This window comes from Eubalaena glacialis, chromosome 12, assembly GCF_028564815.1.
Source record: "Eubalaena glacialis isolate mEubGla1 chromosome 12, mEubGla1.1.hap2.+ XY, whole genome shotgun sequence".
NCBI lineage: Eukaryota > Metazoa > Chordata > Mammalia > Artiodactyla > Balaenidae > Eubalaena > Eubalaena glacialis.
In genome coordinates, this window is record NC_083727.1 from 98,434,337 (window position 1) to 98,453,170 (window position 18,834).

The 18,834-nt window shown below is 41.0% G+C and overlaps 1 protein-coding gene across 1 annotated transcript in view; it reads right to left on the bottom strand.

Moving 5' to 3' along the window:
• Positions 1-16,536, bottom strand: part of TMEM30A (transmembrane protein 30A) — a 42,778-nt gene extending 26,242 nt beyond the window's left edge. Inside the window, exon 1 of the mRNA XM_061207357.1 lies at positions 16,196-16,536. Within this exon, the coding sequence (XP_061063340.1) occupies positions 16,196-16,432 (237 nt within the window). The 5' untranslated portion in view covers positions 16,433-16,536. The remainder of the gene's footprint in view (positions 1-16,195) is intronic.
• Positions 16,537-18,834: the final 2,298 nt, after the last annotated feature.

The following is an 18,834-nucleotide window of genomic DNA, read 5'->3' on the forward strand; positions in this document are numbered from 1 at the left end:
AAAGCCAACTTTTATGATTTTGACAAGATGAAAGAAAACATGAGACCATTTAGAAAAATGAACTATATTTTAAAATCTATGTTAAAATATATTAAATTTTTTTTTGATTTTTTTTATTTAATAATCTCTGCACATCTCTCTCTTCTAAGTCAAATTTAAGGATTAAAACAAAAAGTTGTCAGCTGGGCCTATTACCATATTGTTTGCCTTTGAACAGAAACCTCTTAAACCACTCTCTTTCAAATTATTTTCTAGGGCAAAGGAGGAAAGACAGATCATCAGCTGTGATTAAGCAAAGATATATATTCTTTATTTAACTGAACAAAAATAATACGATGGAATGTGAAATCTAATAAATTATACTACAGTATACTAAAACTGAACATTTTTGAAACCAAGAATTATTGCTGAATGTTAAATTATACTTCAAAGAATAGCTGTAACATTTTCATCGCAATCTTTTAATTATACTTTTTTAAATGTACAAAAAAATTGCATGTCTTTTGATTCCAGGAAATTCTGAAAGTAAAAAAATTGTCATTAACATTTTAAGCCTTACTATGTGCAAGGCATGACATGAAGATACAAAAGTAATCATATCTTACACTTGGTCGATACAGTTGACACAGTCCTTTCTGTTCCACACATATTTCGTCTGATCCTCACCAAAATCCTATAGCACTATCCTCATCTTACATAAAGAGAACATTCAGAAACTTGCCCAAGGATACACGAACAGCAGTAGCTGGTGCTACGCTAGAAGCAAGGATTTTTTACTCCAAGTCCAATGTTCCTTCTACTAAACTGCTTCTTCACCACCACAGTCAGTCCCCTTGGCCCTCCAGAAGACTATCAAAGATAGTGCATAAACACAAAGAAAATGACTATCACCATTAAGTGCTAAACTGAACGGTAAGTACTAGATGGACGAGCACTTTCTCACTGAGAAGAAAAGAGGATTTGAACTGAGCCATTAAAGGGAAAAAAAGGATGGAAAAAGGCGACATATGGAGAAGCGCGAAGGTAGAGAGCACAGGTCCATTTAAGGATGACGAGCATAAACGCTTTGGATTTGTGCAGAGTTTTCATGTTGGAAGGAAACAAGACAACGCTAAAAGGTAAACTGGATCCGTAACCACATGCTTTGTTTTACTGGCCACTGTTGATTGAATGTACATACTAAGTGTCAGACATTATAAGCACTTAGCACACACCATCTCATTAAAACGTAGTCCTGAAAAGTTAATTTTTATTTTCCTTATTTTAACTTAGGAAACTGACATTTAGGGAGGTTTAGTAATTTTCCCAAGATCACCCAGCAAGAATTTGAACCCAGCTCTGCCTTTCTCCAAAATCTCTGTTCTCTGCACCATCCTATGTCCTCTTGCACAATGAACGTACCATCCTTTCTGATATACAAACTCAGAGCCTGCAGATTATAAGAATGAAGAAAAATCTGGGGGATAACTGTGACTTATTGTTGTTGTTAATTAGGCTGCCCAGCACCCAAACACACTTCCAAGCCCTGGGGAATTCTCCCGGTGGAGAGTTTCCGAGGCAGGCAGGGCTCCAACTTCCACTTCAGAAGCCGAGGGAATAAATGAGTCCTTCCTCTCCCTAACCCCAGGAGCCAGGACAAAAGCATATATAGGATCAACCCTGACTGAGACTAGAGAACTGAATCTCCATATAAATCGGAGAGGAGTGGGTGTGACGAGATCAGCAGCCGCGGCAGAAGTCTAACAGGGAACTCAACAGCAGCTGTGGCATCTGAGCCACTGTTTCTGCTTCCAAACTTCCCTTCCTTCCCTCCTGTCTCCAAACCTGATCCTCTCGACCTCCTATCTATTTTGTGTGAGAGCTACCCAATCTCCTCTAATAAATCCCTTTCCCCTGTAAGCTACCCAGAGTTGGTTACTATTGTTGACAACAAAGCCTCCGAAAGCTAAATAATCCTGAGTGTTAAAAATGTCCTGCAGGAAATAAGGAAATGGGACTACCCTGGTGGCGCAGTGGTTAAAATCCGCCTGCCAATGCAGGAGACATGGGTTCGATCCCTGATCCGGGAAGATCCCACATGCCCTGGAGCAACTGAACCCATGAGCCACAACTACTGAAGCCCACACGCCTAAAGCCCATGCTCCGCAAGAAGAGAAGCCACCGCAATGAGAAGCCCGCGCACTGCAACGGAGAGCAAGCAGCCCCTGCTTGCCGCAACTAGAGAAAGCTCGCGTGCAGCAACGAAGACCCAATGCAGCCCAAAAAATTAAATTAAAAAAAGGAAATAAGGAAACGGAGACAGAGGAGGCTAACATAATCAAACACTTGTAATGATATAACAACAGATTTTTTAAAAAGTCTAGGATAACGAGACTTTCATTTCTTCCTGAACACCCTGTCAGGAAAGAATCACTTATTAACTTAATATTTACTTGAATGTCTGTGTGTTCCAGGCAAGAGGGACTCAACCCAATACGTAACCACACGGAGCTCGCTGTCTAGTACAGAGCACGGTCACTAAGGCGGAATGGGTGTTCTGGTAAAAGAAGTGCAGGTACTATGGAGACACATACCTAATCCAGTGTCTAGCAAATTTCTCCATGAGGCTGACAAGTGGATGTTATCTGCAGGGAGACAGTACCAAGAGGGACAATCTCTAATTGAGGGCTTAGCACAGGAACAAACCCAAGACACATGAATTTAGGACAAAGTTCTGAGTTAAAGATCTGATAATCAATCAGGGGTTCTCCAGTTAAAGTATCTAATTTTTCTACAGTGTCCATTTATAAAACAGTTGGCAACCAGTAACAAGGAAAATCTAGGTCTCAGAAACCAGGAAGGTGGAATTGGATTGCAGAGTCGAAGCTAAAGGGGTAGCTTTTGTGACGAGCCACTATAAGCTAGAGCAGTGTGGCTTTGCAGTCCAGGTGACAAAACGGGGACAGAGCCGTGGAAAAGGCCATCCCAGTACTGCTCTAGAACTCTCAGAAATGACGGTATCAGAAGCTTCAGGAGGTGGCACCCTCCCCCGACACTGCTGCACACACGAGGCGCAGTAACGTCAGCAGCAACACGGAAGCTCGTTCAGTTACCACCAGGCAAGGCAGAGGGCTAGGGGATAGGACGGGCAAGACCGTAACCTTGCCCTAGGTGCCTAGAGCAGACTCTTTCGTTTCATAAGTCACACTGATGCCGCTGGTGTGGCACAACAGCAGCCAACTTCCCTGCTTTGTTACTCAGAGATCTTCGGCAAAAAGAAAAGGCTGTAAAGGCTGAGCCATGGTCCACGTTCTTGCCTCAGAGGAAGTAACGCAAGTTACACTGCTTCCTACTCAAAGCTCAAACATGAGGGACAGCACTGAATTTTCCAGAGGTTACTATGACTGTAGACAAGGTAATTTGCATAACCCAGGCCTGAGTAGGAAAGAAGGTGGGCATTGATTGAGAGAGTGAGAGGAAAAGTAAAAGAGGCACAAAAAGACAGCAGGATGTTGTGGCGTACCGAACATTTAAAAAAGTATTTAAAATGTTTCTTTTTTATTAAATTGATAATACATCAATAAGAAAACTTCCCTTCAAAAATGCTCATCAGGGCTTCCCTGGTGGCGCAGTGGTTGAGAATCTGCCTGCCAATGCAGGGGACACGGGTTCAAGCCCTGGTCTGGGAAGATCCCACATGCCGCGGAGCAACTAGGCCCGTGAGCCACAACTACTGAGCCTGCGCGTCTGGAGCCTGTGCTCCGCAACAAGAGAGGCCGCGATAGTGAGAGGCCCGCGCACCGCAATGAAGAGTGGCCCCCGCTTGCCGCAACTAGAGAAAGCCCTCGCACAGAAACGAAGACCCAACACAGCCAAAAATTAATTAATTAATTAATTAATTTTTTAAAAAGCTCATCAGATAAAGCGGGTGGAGGAAAGAAATAAACATAGACATGTGGACAGGGAATGTGGCCCCCATCCCAGCTCTGCAAGGGTCAAGCCATTAGCCATGGCAGCTGCCCACCAACGGTGCACCCTGAGGGAAGATTCAGGATGGAGAAAAAAAAACAGGAAGCATTCTGTGTTTTAGATACTGGCCCGAGATAGTTAAGATGCAAGTGTAAGGTATAATTTCAGTGAGCCCAGACTCTTGCATCTTCCCATACACAGAAAAGCACTAAAATCATGAACTTTGGCTGCCTGTTCTTTGTGGTTAGTCCAGCAGAGACTCCTGCACATCCTGACTCTTCCCTTACCTCCTCGGAGCAGTTTCTCAGAGCTGAGAGGCTGTGTCCTGGACTGCAGTCCTCAGTAAGATCCCCAAACAAAACTTAACTCCCAGCTTTTAGGTTACGGGTTTTTCTTCAGTCGACACATACTTAAATTATTTAGAGCCTGTTAAAAGTTAAGAGTGGAATTTTTTTTTAATTCAGTCACTCTTTTATTTTTGAAGATGAGTTTTTAAAAAATCAAAAGCTTAGTTCTAAACTGATAGCTATAGAACATGCTCAATCCTTTATATCCTAATGAAATTCTATGGGTCACATGAAATCTGCTGCATGTTTCTGTAGGTTAAAGAATCTGAGTGGGAGCCACAGAAAAGATGTGTACTTCTAATTCAATCAGTAAGTCTCATGCTCACAGGTGGAAATGATAAATGAATGAATTAGGTGATATACAAATGTAAACTATCTTTGAAGAAAGAATAGCAATAGAAAAACTAGCTATTATTTCCCAAATGTCTATTCCATACCAGAACTATTTTAATCTTTTACAGAGAGATTGAGATTCAGAGGTTAAGTGACTGCCCAAAGCCAATCAGCTAGTATGTGACAATTATTAGTTTCCTAGGGCTGGTGAAACAAAATACCACAAACTGGGTGTCTTAGAACAAGAGAAATTTCTTCTCTCACAGTTCTGGAGGCTAGAAGTCTGAATTCAAGGTGTCAGCAGGGCTATTCTCCCTCTGAGACTGCAAACCAAGAAAACCATCCTTGCCTCTTGCTAGCTTCTGGCAGCAGCCGGCATTCCTTGGTTTGCAGCTGCATCACACCACCTCTGTCTCCGCTGTTACACAATTCTCCCTATGTCTCTGTCTTCACATCTTCTTCCCTCTGTGCCTGTCTCTTCTTATAGGGACACCAGTCATACTGGATAGGAGCCCACCCGAATAACCTCATCTTGATTACATTTGCAATGACTCTATTTCCAAAGTCACATTCACAGGTACTAGGAGTTAAGATTTCAGCACATCTTTCGCTGGGACACAATTCAATCCATGACAGTGACAAAATCATATCTGTCTAGCTCCAAAGTTGCTGTTCTTTCCATTAGACTGCACTGCTGCCTCCCATTAATCCTGAATAACATGCACCATACAATAATTGAGAAATATGGAAGTCAATTTAAAAGACGTTATATTTTAAAAATAAAATTGGCACTGTTCATGAATATGCTGATGTTTTAAAGAGTACTACCAAATCTTCAGAGTTTTCACCTAAAATACAGATCAAAAACAACAACTTTGTTATGATAGGTAGATGTCATTCTAGCACCATCTTAACTTTTAGAATCTGAAATAGAATTTTATAATATAAATTTTCACACACAAAGTTTTTATATCTGGCATTTAATGCATTTCTACAAACGAAAAAGTAAATTCCAACCTGAAGTTTTAGTTTACCCCTTAAAACTCTTACAAAAGCATCAAGTTATAAAAACTGCCTAGGACAGAACTGATGAAAAGGGCTTTGCTAATTATGCTGCAATCTATGTAACAGGGTAGATCAAAGGAACAGATAAGCAGTTAATATGAGTAAAGCAGGGCTTTTATTTTAAGGAAATACATGGTCTTTTTTATATAAAACATTGTTTTTGTATAGTCACGTAACTGATGTTCAAACATTAGTGGCTTTTATCTTTGTCTCCAGTGCTACTTTCTGACGATAACCTCATGCTACCTCATATCATATTTCATACATTATACTCTCCTCTCTAAATCATCACTGGTCTTATTTTCACCCCCCAGTCCCATTTTTATATCCCTAGATGTATTCATTTGGTTGAATTTCTTCCTTCCCACTTGAAACTCTTACCATCTCTATTTCAAATCCACGGTGATCTTTCCAAAACTAAGTCAGGCATATATGATTTGTTAATTTGGGGCAGGGGGCGGGGGGGGGGGGGCGTTACGCTTCACTAAAAACTTCACTTAAAAAAAAAAAATCAACAGTGATGATTCACTGAACCCCATAATCTCACACCCAACTGTGGTCTTTTGATGACTATAAATGGTACCACCATTGTCCCAAGCATCCAAGCTCAAAATCTTGGCATCATCTTGGGAATTAGCACCCAAGTTCTGTCAATTCTTCCTTAGCAATATGCTTAGTATCCTTGAATTTGACTCTCACTTCTTCCAGTACAAATCAAGCTTTGAGACTTCATGCCAGTTTTTTAAAAGGGAGAAGAAAAAGTACATTCTATCGTTTTAAAAATCAAGGAAAAGCAAATAATTTCTAAAAACTTTTTCAAAGTTAAATATAATTGTATATCATGTGAGACCTGAGAGCTCAGAACAATAGCCAACTCACTCAGCATAGTGACGCACAACGTTATTAAATGTCACATAATCATTCTTACATTTTAATTAATTTAGAAATTAAACTACAAATCCATGTAATTGGAGGTTGGTCTATGGTTTCCAGCTCTTCAGAACTAATAAGTATACAACAGTACCTCCTTCTAAAATAAGCACCAAAAAAATCTGCCAGTTTTAAAATCATCATCATCCCTCTTCTGCTTGCAGCATTTGCCAAAAAACTTGTTTGCTGAATTTTTACTGTTCAATAAGCAAATTTGTTTGCCTTTAGATATGGATGGATATCATAGTTATACATGTTTGATCTTGTAGTATTATATATATCATTTTCCTTGAAAATGGAAAGGGGAGAAATCAGGGAAGACTTTCCATAGTGTTGACAGGAATGTAATTTGAAAACCATGGTAGAACAAGAAAAGGAAGGACATTTCAGGTAGATCTAGCAGCACGCCACATTCCATAAGCTACAGCAGTTTGCTATGGTTAGAGCAAAGGGCAGGGGAGTGGTAGGAGATGAGGCCAGAGAAACAGAAAGTAGCCTATCATGAAGAAAGTTACATTCCACATTAAGGGTTTTGAACATTATCCTGAATGCTACAGGGAGACATACAAGAAATTTTAAGCAAGAGAATGAAATATTCAGATTAGGCTGTTTAAAAGATCACTCTGGCAGTAAAATGCAGAAAGACTAAAGAAAATGCCAGACTAGAACGAAAAAAGAAAAAAGAAAAAAAAGAATGCTACTGCAATAATCCAGATGAGAAATGTTAAGAATATAAACTAAGAAAAAGGCAATGGTAATGGGAAAAAAGAGTTTAAAAATATAGAGAAAGTAAAACCCATAGAACTTAACGCCTAGAGATGGGATGATAAGTTTAGGTAGACTCCCAGAGTTGCTGGCTTGAAAACCCGTGTGGATGGTGACGCCATTCACTGCAAGGCTGCTCCTTTCATGGTGTGAACTCCAAAGCCAGCTCTCAGCCCTCCACTTACGGGAGCTATCAGCAGCAGCACTGGGCATGGTTACTCAGACACTCTACCTTGAAACTGGTTTCCAGAATATCACACTTCCCTTGTTTTTCACCTACCTCACTGGCTGCTCCTTTTCAGTCTCCTTTGCTAGTTCCTCCTCATCTCCCCAACTTCTATGAACACTGGAGTGACTCCGGGCTTTCTTTGGATGTTCTCACTTTTTTGGACCTATAATCACTCTTTTGACTTCATTCCATCTTATGTCTTTGTATATCATCTACGCTGATGAATCCTCAATGCTTAAACCCAGTCTCAACCTTCCCCCTAAACTCTAGCCTCATATATTCAATTGTCTATTCATTATTTCCAACTTGGATATTTAAAAGGCATCTCATCGTAACAAGTTAAAAACAGAACTCTTTACTCAGCTTCTCACACTCCAACCCCCTACTATCACACTAAATCTTTTTCTACAGTCTTCCCCATCTTGATAAATTGAAGCCAAGTTACCCTAAAACCGTGTTCCCTTACTGAGTTTATGATTAATCTCTCTCTCCAAAGCTTTATTCTCTTTTTTGTCCCCTCTGACCTCAATTCTGTGCTAACTGAACACTAATCATCCAGAGTCAGATGACTAAGATTGCTGTTATGGATAACATCCTTAATGTACTAAAATTTTTGTTGTAGATACCATCATTAACACACAAACTCAGGCTGTTTCTCCAGGGCAAGATGAGCCTACAGACCCCGGAGCCATGGACCACCTGGCCAGAGAACTGTAAACCAAAGATATCCTGATTCCCAAAACCATTCTGCCCCTTTAAAACATCCCTAACTCAAAGACCGAGTTGGAGTGGATCTGAGGCTTGTCTCCCATGCCCTTGCATGGCACCCTGCAAATAAACCCCTACACTTTGCTGCAAATGCCTGCTGTCAGAGTTTGTCTTTCTGCAACCAGGCACACAAGCCCTTGCTTCATTACAAAATTACAATTCCATCCTTCCAATGCAGGCCAAAATATCTTAGAGTTATCTTTGATTCTACAATTTCTCTCACACCCGACACATCCACTACATGAGAAAATTCTATTAGCTCTACTTTCATAACACATCCTAAATCTAACTGCTCTTCACCGCAACCATTCTACAGTGGACACCATCATCTCATTGAAGCAGGACAGAAGCGGGCAGGGCACAACCTTTAAAAGAATGACATAGCCCAAGGACATGACATAAACTTATTTAGAACCAAATAGATCCAAGATGGCGGACAAGTCGACTTCCACTAGACCTTGAGCCTCAGTATACACTCACTGTTACACATCAGCAAGGTAAATGACACACCCACAGGCGCCAGGACGGTTCCAAGGCCGACCATAAAGGTCAAAAAGTGGGCAGTGGCCCAATTCCTAGAAATTCCCACTCCCTCCCCAAAATAGCTGGAATAGTCCTCCGACTCAATAGCCTATGAAATTACTCACCCCTATAAAAACTGACAACCCCATACCCCAGTGCCGCTCTCGCCTTCTGAAATGGCCCACCCTCTGTCTGTGGAGTGTGTTTCTCCCCAGCCCGCTCCCAAGTCCTGAGACCAGGTGTGTGATCTCAGTTAAAAGACCGTGGGTTCAAGTCTCAGTCTGGGTTTTGGCTGGGTTCGCGTTCCGGCGCGTGGGTTCAAGTCCCAATCTAAGTTAGACGGTTTCATCATTATCAAATAACCAGTCTATCCACAACCTGGCACCAGCTTATTTACCCTTACTCCTACTTTCTCTAGACACCTTTTGATTTCCTGCCACTACAATTTTGTTCATATAAATCTCCCTTCTTGGAATGCATCCAACCTCCTCTTTAGAAGTGCTATTTATCCTTCAAGTTCCAGCTCAAAGCCCACTTCCACCAGAAGGTTTTCCATGGTTATTAGAGACAGATGTAATCTTGTCTTCTTTTGGACCACTAAGGCATATTCTTTTTGTCTGTGCCACTCATCTAGCAATGCTTCGTTCTCCTTTAATATGTATGTTTCATCTCCCCCCAAAAGATTCCAGGTTCAGGTACCTTCAGAAGGGATCTCTGTTTGAGGGGGGAGGAAAAAAAAAGAGGCCCTGTCCACAAACTTTTTTCTGTCGTCCACAATGCCCAGAGCAGCACTTTACATACAGAAAATGCTCAATGTTGATTAAAACTCTTGATAAATTTAACTCAGTCTGTGAGTTTTTACCATCAAAAGACCACTATATCCTTCATGCGCTAAAATTCAGGGGCAGCCTGGCCTAATGTGCAGATTGTAATAAAATCCATTTGGGTATAAAAACAAAGTTTGTGAACGTGGGAGTGCAGATATCTCTTCGAGATACTGATTTGATTTCCTTTAAATATATATCTAGTGGAAGTGCTAGATCTTATGGCAGTTCTATATTTTAACTTTTTGAGCAACCTCCATACTCTTGTCCACAATGGCTGTACGAATTTACATCGCACAAGAGCTCCCTGTTCTCTACACCCTCACCAACACTTGTTATCGCTTGTCTTTTTAATAAGAGAGTAACTATGGGAAGTGATGGACTTGTTAATTGGCTTTATTATGGTGATTATTTCACAGTATATACATATATCAAGCCATCACAATGAACACTGTAAATAAATACAATTTTTGTCAATTGTAACCTTAATAAAGGTAGGGAAAAAAAGCTTATACTAAAGATAATAGTTCATAACTTATCCTGGAAAGAAAGAGGCTACCAGGTGGGAGAGGAACTACAGTTCCCTTATTTTTAAAAATTAATGCCTGTTAAATGTCAAAAGCATACAAGGCACAGTGCATAATATAATGATAAACTGGAGACCTGCCAATAGCTTAAATTCAAAACACAAAGAGCCAGAGGCAAAGCAGAACAACAGGTGGAGATGACTGGATTAGTTTAAGAGTTATCATATTTCTCAACTTCGTTCTGCTACCATTGTAATTGCTCTCCTAAATCGAACTGGCAACTCTTCTTAGTAATTCTAAAAATGCATCCCATTCTTAGGAAACTGACTGAATTTAATGCGGTCGGAAAGGAGGAATTTGAAGGACATGCCATTTTTACCCTGCATAAGAACGGGAGAACTGCCATTTTTGAATGTAAATCTGTCTTAAAGGAAATCAATATAATACCTAAACAGGTCACTCAACAAAATGCTGAGTAATAAGGTAAGTCATTTTAAGTATTAAGTAGATTAAATTAAAAACGGCATTTTTAAGTACCCCTTTGAACTGATTCCACACTAAAGAATTTATCTTTAAAAGAAAAAAATTTAAAAATAAAAGATAAAAATAAAAAAGAATTATTTGTCCTTTCTAGAGGCTGTAATGAAGACAAAAGGTAATTAAAGTAAAAATTTCAAAAACAATTTTCTTTAGTTGCTTCAACTTTATCTGACTGTGACAAAGAAATGAAGAATGATATTACCTGCGCCAAGGTTAATGGTAAATTCAGCTAAGGTATTCTACGTCTATTTGTACAAAGAAGGTAGCACACAAGCAATTATCAGTGATCACTACACTTACCTTGAAAAGATTATTGAGGATTAGAATGTATAAGTTAAACACTGCTATTTTTGTAACAACTGCTAAATTTGCCAGTATGTCTCTTTAAAACTCTAAGTCAAGGGTAGGAAATTCTTTTCTGTAAGGAGCCAGAAAGTAAATATTTTAGGCTTTGCAATCCAAGAGGATATTTGTAGGTTCATATATAACAGAGAGAAAACAAATTTGCACAAACTTTTATTGACAAAATTCAACATATAATAACAATTGTGTACAATTTTCTGGTAACACAGGTCTACTAGTAAGAATAAAATTCTTTTGCGGGGGGTAACATTTCACATTATTGGAGTTCAAAGTCAGTGTTCCCTATCATCAAACTCAGTTGCAAATGTTCATCTGTAAAACCATTCTCAGTTCCTGGGCTTCACAAAAATGGTCTGGCTAGCCATATTTACTTTGTCGTGCCTTGCCCTAAGTACTAAAGTTACATGAGGAACAAATAATAACACTAACACCACAAACCTCTTAATTTCCAAGAGTCAACTTCTAAGTCAACTTCTAAGCAACTGCAATTCATTTGACTATTAAAATCTTTACACTTGCCTAATTTTTAGTGCCTAATCCACTAAAATTTGACGAAAATGTATGTTGAACACTTTGGCAATATTAATTTGAAGTAAATGTTTAGTTTTAAGTTTATACTGAATATCACTCAGAATAACGTCCTCATCTGATCCTAACCATTAATTTACAGCTACATAGGACTTCCTATATAGGTGGCGCAGTGGTTAAGAATCCACCTGCCAATGCAGGGGACACGGGTTCGAGGCCTGGTCCGGGAAGATCCCATATGCCGCGGAGCAACTAAGCCCGTGCGCCACAACTACTGAGCCTGCGCTCTAGAGCCCGCGAGCCACAACTACTGAGCCCACGTGCCACAACTACTGAGCCCGCATGCCTAGAGCCCGTGCTCCGCAAAAAGAGAAGCCCCCGCGCCGCAACAGAGAGTAGCCCCCGCTCACTGCAACTAGAGAAAGCCCTCACGCAGCAACGAAGACTCAACGCAGCCAAAAATAAGTTAATTAATTTAAAAAAAATGTATAACTATATAACTTCACACTGATAAATGTGTGAAATTGCAAAAATTAAGAATACCTCCTGTTTCAAGTTAGCCCCATTCAATTAATATCTCTGCATCACCAACAAGGGCCCTCAACTAGAAAAACACTACCTTTAGAAAGATGTGCCTGACTCCTACAATTGCCAAATTACAGAAAATATTCATTCCTTGCTGCTAATAATAAATGAAGATATTAAGTCTTAGTCTTAACGAGATATTAAATATTTAAAATATTTTCTTATGAATGATAAAATTAACAACTTTAGTTTTCTAATAACTTTATTAGATTATGGAAAATCTAAAAATCAACTGAACAAGATATATACACCTAATGGGGGGAGGAGATATCCTTCCAAATATAAGCATTAAAATTTTTAAATACCTTTTTTACTCCCTTTGTAGGAGAGTCCAACATGCTTTACAGGAGTAGTAATTTTTTTAGTATAAAATTTCTGGGAAAAGGATGAGGACCCTATGATTTTTATACCTAAAAAGTCTGGATTTCTGATCTTAGCACTTTAAGCTACATTACAAAAGCATTCTGATTGGACAAGTCTCCTTTGGCCTAGTAATTTGATGTATTGATAACACAGCAATACAAGTTCTTAAAATTTTCAATAATAAGGCAATAGGCTAAAGAGCTGTGAGCAACTTATAGTATGGAAGTGAATGTTGCCAAGAACTGCTCGTTACACATTTACTTTTTTTTTTTTTAATAAATTTATTTATTTATTTATTTTTGGCTGTGTTGGGTCTTCGTTTCTGTACGAGGGCTTTTCTCTAGTTGCGGCGAGCGGCGGCCACTCTTCATCGCAGTGCGCGGGCCTCTCACTATCGCGGCCTCTCTTGTTGCGGAGCACAGGCTCCAGACGCGCAGGCTCAGTAGTTGTGGCTCACGGGCTTAGTTGCTCCGCGGCATGTGGGATCTTCCCAGACCAGGGCTCGAACCCGTGTGCCCTGCAATGGCAGGCGGATTCTTAACCACTGCGCCACCAGGGAAGCCGCCTACACATTTACTTTTAATAACCCTCAACATATTTTATTACTAAACTAGTGGCTGACAAAAGGGTGGACAGCAGTCGGAAACAAGCATGTGTGTTTTGGGAAAGCTCCCTAGGTTTTTCTAATAACTCCAGACCCAATTCTGAACGAATTCTCCACATAATCAACAAATTTTTTTAAATTTATTCTATTTGCATAACTGTATGTGAGCATTGGTACAAAATTCCTAATCATTCCTAATTTTCATTTCCTCTGGTTCCAAAGGTAAAAGAATTTGAATATGCAGCGTTTTTCTTTAAATCACATTATAGAAGTCGGAAGTCATAGAATATTAGAGTTGAACAGCCTCTTAGAGACCGCCTAGTCTGACTCTTTTGGCTCTTCAAGTAAAATGAAAATTGAGACTCAAAAATATGCCTAAGATCACAAACTAGGGAGTAAAAGTTGGGACTTCAACTCTCATGCCTTGACTCTTAACTTTAGTGCCCTTCTAACTAGATCAAGCTACAGAAGACTCTTCAGGCAACTTGAAATCAGAACTATTTACATGAGAACTATTTAAGAAATTTCCTACTCAGTGCTCTGTGGTGACCTAAATGGGAAGGAAATCCAAAAAAGAGGGGATATATGTATACGTATAGCTGATTCACTTTGCTGTACAGCAGAAACTAATGCAACATTGTAAAGCAACTATACTCCAATAAAAATTAATTTAAAAAAAAAATTTTTTTTAAAAAGAAATTTCCATTTCACCAACTACTTGGTGTGAAGAACTTTATTTTATTTCAGAATCCAAAAATGTTAAAGAAAGTAAACATTTATCTTCAGAGTATAGTAAATATCTATAGAAGGTGAGTTCTGATAATTTAGTAAATACTCATCATATAAAATTCCAAGCTACTGCTACTTTCATCTTAATATCCTAAGAAGTTTCAAGGACTTCCCTGGCAGTCCAGTGGTTAAGACTTCACCTTCTTATGCAGGGGGTGGAGGTTCAATACCTGGTGGGGGAGTTAAGATCCCACATGCCTCGTGGCCAAAAAACCAAAACAGAAAACAGAAGCAATATAGTAACAAACTCAATGGAGACTTTAAAAATGGTCCACATCAAAAAAATCTTAAAAAAAAAAAAAAAATCCTAAGATTTAAATAAGATGATGAAATTTCTAATGTTAAATTTTCTTCTACTTAATTACTAACATCGCAGTAAGGGTCCTAGTGTAGTGTGAAAGCTTAAGACTGAAAATCAAGACATCTGGGTTTGGTTTCTGTCTCAACTTTACAATACTCTTCTCGCTTACTAGCAAATACCAACCCCTCTGACTCCATTTCTCATCTCCTGATTCGGGGTCATCACAATAATAGTAACTATTGTACAAACTTAGTGCCAGGAATATTATCTATATTGTTTCTAATTCTCACATTTCACAACATGGGCATTATTTACCGATTTTACAGGTGAGGAAACTGAGGCTCAGAGAGATTCTGTTTTCCAGTAAACTGAACTAGTTAGTGGCTGAGCTGGAATTTAAACCCAGCTCTGCCTGACTCCTGCCTAGAGCCCACGGTCCTTGTATTACACCACTTTGCTCACATCCTGATATGCGTGGTCCTCGTACAGTTGGGAGAACAAGAAGTACTATATTTGAAGGACTACTAGGAGATAAAAATGATAAAACAAAACTTCATGCTGAAAAAACATACTGTGTTACTTTCTTTAGTTATTAAACTGAAAATGAGTTTTTCGTAAAAGATTTAAAAACTAGGCTATAGATATTGTACAATTCTTATTACTATTATTAACACAGAAATGAGCACTGTACAATTAAAAAATATAATGATTTTGCTTTTACAGGTAACATTGTGAATTAAACTGGAAAGTATGCCTATTCCTGTAGTTGAAATAAAATTGCTTTGAAAGCCCTATTAAATAGCATGCATAATTTTTAAGTATTTAATAAAATTAGAGGGGAAAAAATGACACAATCTGATAGAACAGAAGAAATCAAGAGAACTCTGTACCAGCTCCCCGCCTTTCGAACAGATAAAAATATTTCTCAGATATTCAAGAAAAGTGGATGACCAGATGTTTAATACTGGACATCTACACAAAGTATTTACATTCTGTATCAACCTATGTTTACCACTGCAGATGGATGAAGATACTATGATTCTTTCGTTGACAAAAGTCAAGATGCTTCCCCAAGTTTCTCTAACACGTCTTATAAAAGTAAGATGTTCAGTAGACAATTCACAAATTATTCTCTGTGTTACGGTCGTTGACTCTTTTTCTTTCTTTTTTTTTTAAAGTTTGGGGAAAAAAAAAAACTAGGGCGAATGTAGGGCATGGTTATTAATCAATGTAGCCTAAAGGCAAAACCGGAATTGAAGTTTCAGGTTACCTTTTATCTCACACCCTATAACTAAAAGCATCTATTAACTCAAAAGGTACTGTACACACCTCGGTCACACGTCCTAATATGTGATCTGGTAACATGACACCTTCTTGACATAAAAATCATCAATGCCTCCATGACTCTGGGTCCTTTTCCCCAACAATGGCCAAGGTGTTAATCTCCGTGTCCCGGGATAATCCCCACACGGGTAATGACACTCTGGCCGTGTCAACTCTCCTGGCGTTTTATCTCCACGTAACTTCCTTCCACTTCTCTTTTTCTTTGTTTCTTTTTTCCACCGCCGTCGGAGGTTAAAACCACACACACCGCCCAGGAAAGGGGCGCTCTTCCCCCGACCCACACTCTGCATTAAACATTCATTCCCTCTCTAACCCGGTAAACGGCGAGAGGAAGCGCGGGCAAAACTGCAAATTCAGAAAACCCGTAGGAAGAGAAAGAGGAAACTGAGGAAGAGAGAAGGTAGGGGAGGGCGGGGCCCGCCTGTCAAGTCCCGGGACCCGAGGAAGGAGTCGGGCCGGCGGGGGGACCCCGCTCCCCGGCGGCGCCAACTCCCACCGCCGCTGCCTCCCGTCCGCTCACCTCGATCTCGCGGATGTTGTTGGAGGTGACGAAGATGCCGATGCCAATGGGGATGAAGATGAGGCCGATGATGAAGAAGGTGGGGAGCACCGTGCCGGCGGTAAGGATGGGCTGCCAAGCCGGCAGCCGTTGCTGTTTGAAGGCCGTGTTATCCGGTCTCCGGTTCTTAGCGGTGCCCCCGGGAGCACACGGGGGCCCACCATCCACTTCATCCTTCGCGTTATAGTTCATCGCCATCGACCCCCAGGGCGCGGCTCCGCGACGCGCAGGTGGACCGCCCAGGTGACCCGCCTGCTGACCCTGACAGAAGACGCGCAGGCGCCGCCGCCGCCGCCGCCGCCGCCGCCGCCGCCGCCGCCGCCGCCGCCGCCGCCGCCGCCGCCGCCGCCGCCGCCGCCGCCGCCGCCGCCGCCGCCGCCGCCGCCGCCGCCGCCGCCACCTCGGCTGTAAAGGCGGAAGAGGCGGGACACCCTTCCGCAGACTGCCGCCGACCGGAAGCGGGACTCGGCTGGGGACGGCAGAGGGAGGGAGAGAGGAAGGAGGGAGAAGCCTGAGGGGCGAGGGGAGGGGAAAAGGGAGGAGGGTGGACGGGGGAGGGGGAAGGCGGACGCCCGCTGATCATCGGCCCTGTGACGACAAAGTGAGGGCCTCTGTCCCCAGAGCGTGAAGCTGCGTTGACGCCTGCGGGGCCCCGGGTGGGTGGGGCGAAGAGGCCTCGGCCATTGCGCCAGAGGCGCGTCTTCGCTCCGCTCGCAGAAGCTTCGGTTCGCACGCACCTGCCCGCTTCTTCGCTATCGTGGCGACGGCCGTTGCGGGTGGCGGGTCAGACCCGGCCGACCCGGGCCACACCCGTTAGCCCAGGAGCGGGTGGCTCCGGTGCCAGACAGGTTTTTGTGTCACCTCGAAGCCCTTTCGGAAGGGGATCGGAGCACTGAAAAGGCCACAGCGAGAGAGCCTGCGGCTCGTGGGATCGGCAGTATTTGCTTGAGTTGTAAAACCACGACTTTCTCTAATTCAAAAAATAAACCTCCACACAAGGTGCAAGTGGAAATATTAAGTGAGATGCATGATGGGTGCCCCTCTTGTCCTCAAGAATAAATCATCTGACTTGGTGAACCCTGTTATCTTGGCCGAGATTGAGCTGTTCTCGCTTGTTTTTCCGCCATTGATAGTGTCCAAGTTACTTTGTACCGTCTTTTCTGAGCACGTTTATCTTTTGCACATTGATTTAAGAAGTCTTTTTTTCTTTATTTGCGATATAGTTGATGTACAGTATTATATAAGTTTCGGGTGTACAACATAGTGAATCACAATTTTTAAAGGTTATGCTCCATTTATAGTTATTATAAAATATTGGCTGTATGCCCTGTGCTGTACAGTGTATCCTTGTAGCTTATTTATACATAGTAGTTTGTACCTTTTAATCCCATATCCCTACCTTGCCCCTCCCCCTTTCCCTCTCCCCACTGGTAACAAACTAGTTTGTTTTCTGTGCTGTGAGTCTGTTTCTTTTTGTTATATTCACTAGTTTGTTTTATCGTTTAAGTTCCACATATAAGCAATATTACGCAGTATTGTCTTTCTCTGTCTGACTTATTTTAATTAGCAACATACCCTCCAAGTCCATCCATGTTGTTGTAAATGGTAAAATTCCATTTTTTTTTTATGGCTGAGTAGTATTCCATTTTATATATACCACCTCTTCTTTATCCATTCATGTGTTGATGGATACTTCGGTTGTGTCTACAGCTTGGTACATAATTGTAAATAATGCTGCTGTGCACATCAGGGGTGCATGTATCTTTTCAAATTAGTGTTTTCATTTTGGGGAGATACATACCCAGGAGTGGAATTGCTGGGTCATATTGTATTTCTATTTTTAATTTTTTGAGAAACCTCCATGCTGTTTTCCACAGTGGATGCACCAGTTTACGTTTCCACTAACGGTGCAGGAAGCGTCCCTTTTCTCCACATCCTTACCAACATTTGTTATTTGTGGTCTTTTTGATGATAGCCATTCTGACAGGTGTGAGGTGATAGCTCATTGTGGTTTTGATTTGCATTTCCCTGATGATTCACGATGTTGAACATCTTTTCACGTGCCAGTTGGCCATCTGTATGTCTTCTTTGGAAAAATGTCTATTCAGGTCGTTAAGAAGTCTTTTGTAATAAGCTGTAGCTCTTTATTTTACTTTTTTTTTTTTTTAAAACTAACACCAGGAAAACATTTTAATTAAACTACAGAAACAATGGTTATAGTACAGAATATTCATGGGCAAGAAGATACACCATAAGTACTTACAAAGTTACGAGCCATCTGTTTGCTTCCTTAACATTTTCCATATTTTAAGTTCATATGTGAAGATGATCAGATTTACCGTTTTTGGGGGGGAGAGGAAGAAAAATAAAAGGTGTATTTATCATCGCTAGATGTGCTCGCTGTCTGCTCCGTTATTTATATTCAGGGCCCAGGTGACTGGAAGTGCAGGTGTCAGGCATTTTAATAAACTGGACAGCCATTTGTTTTTGCTCGACAAGGCATCTTTACGCACGAGCAATCAGGAGAAAACAGGAAACAGCCAAAAGCACTCTGCAGTGCAACACGCCACCTTAACGGCTAACCAGCATTATTCAACTGC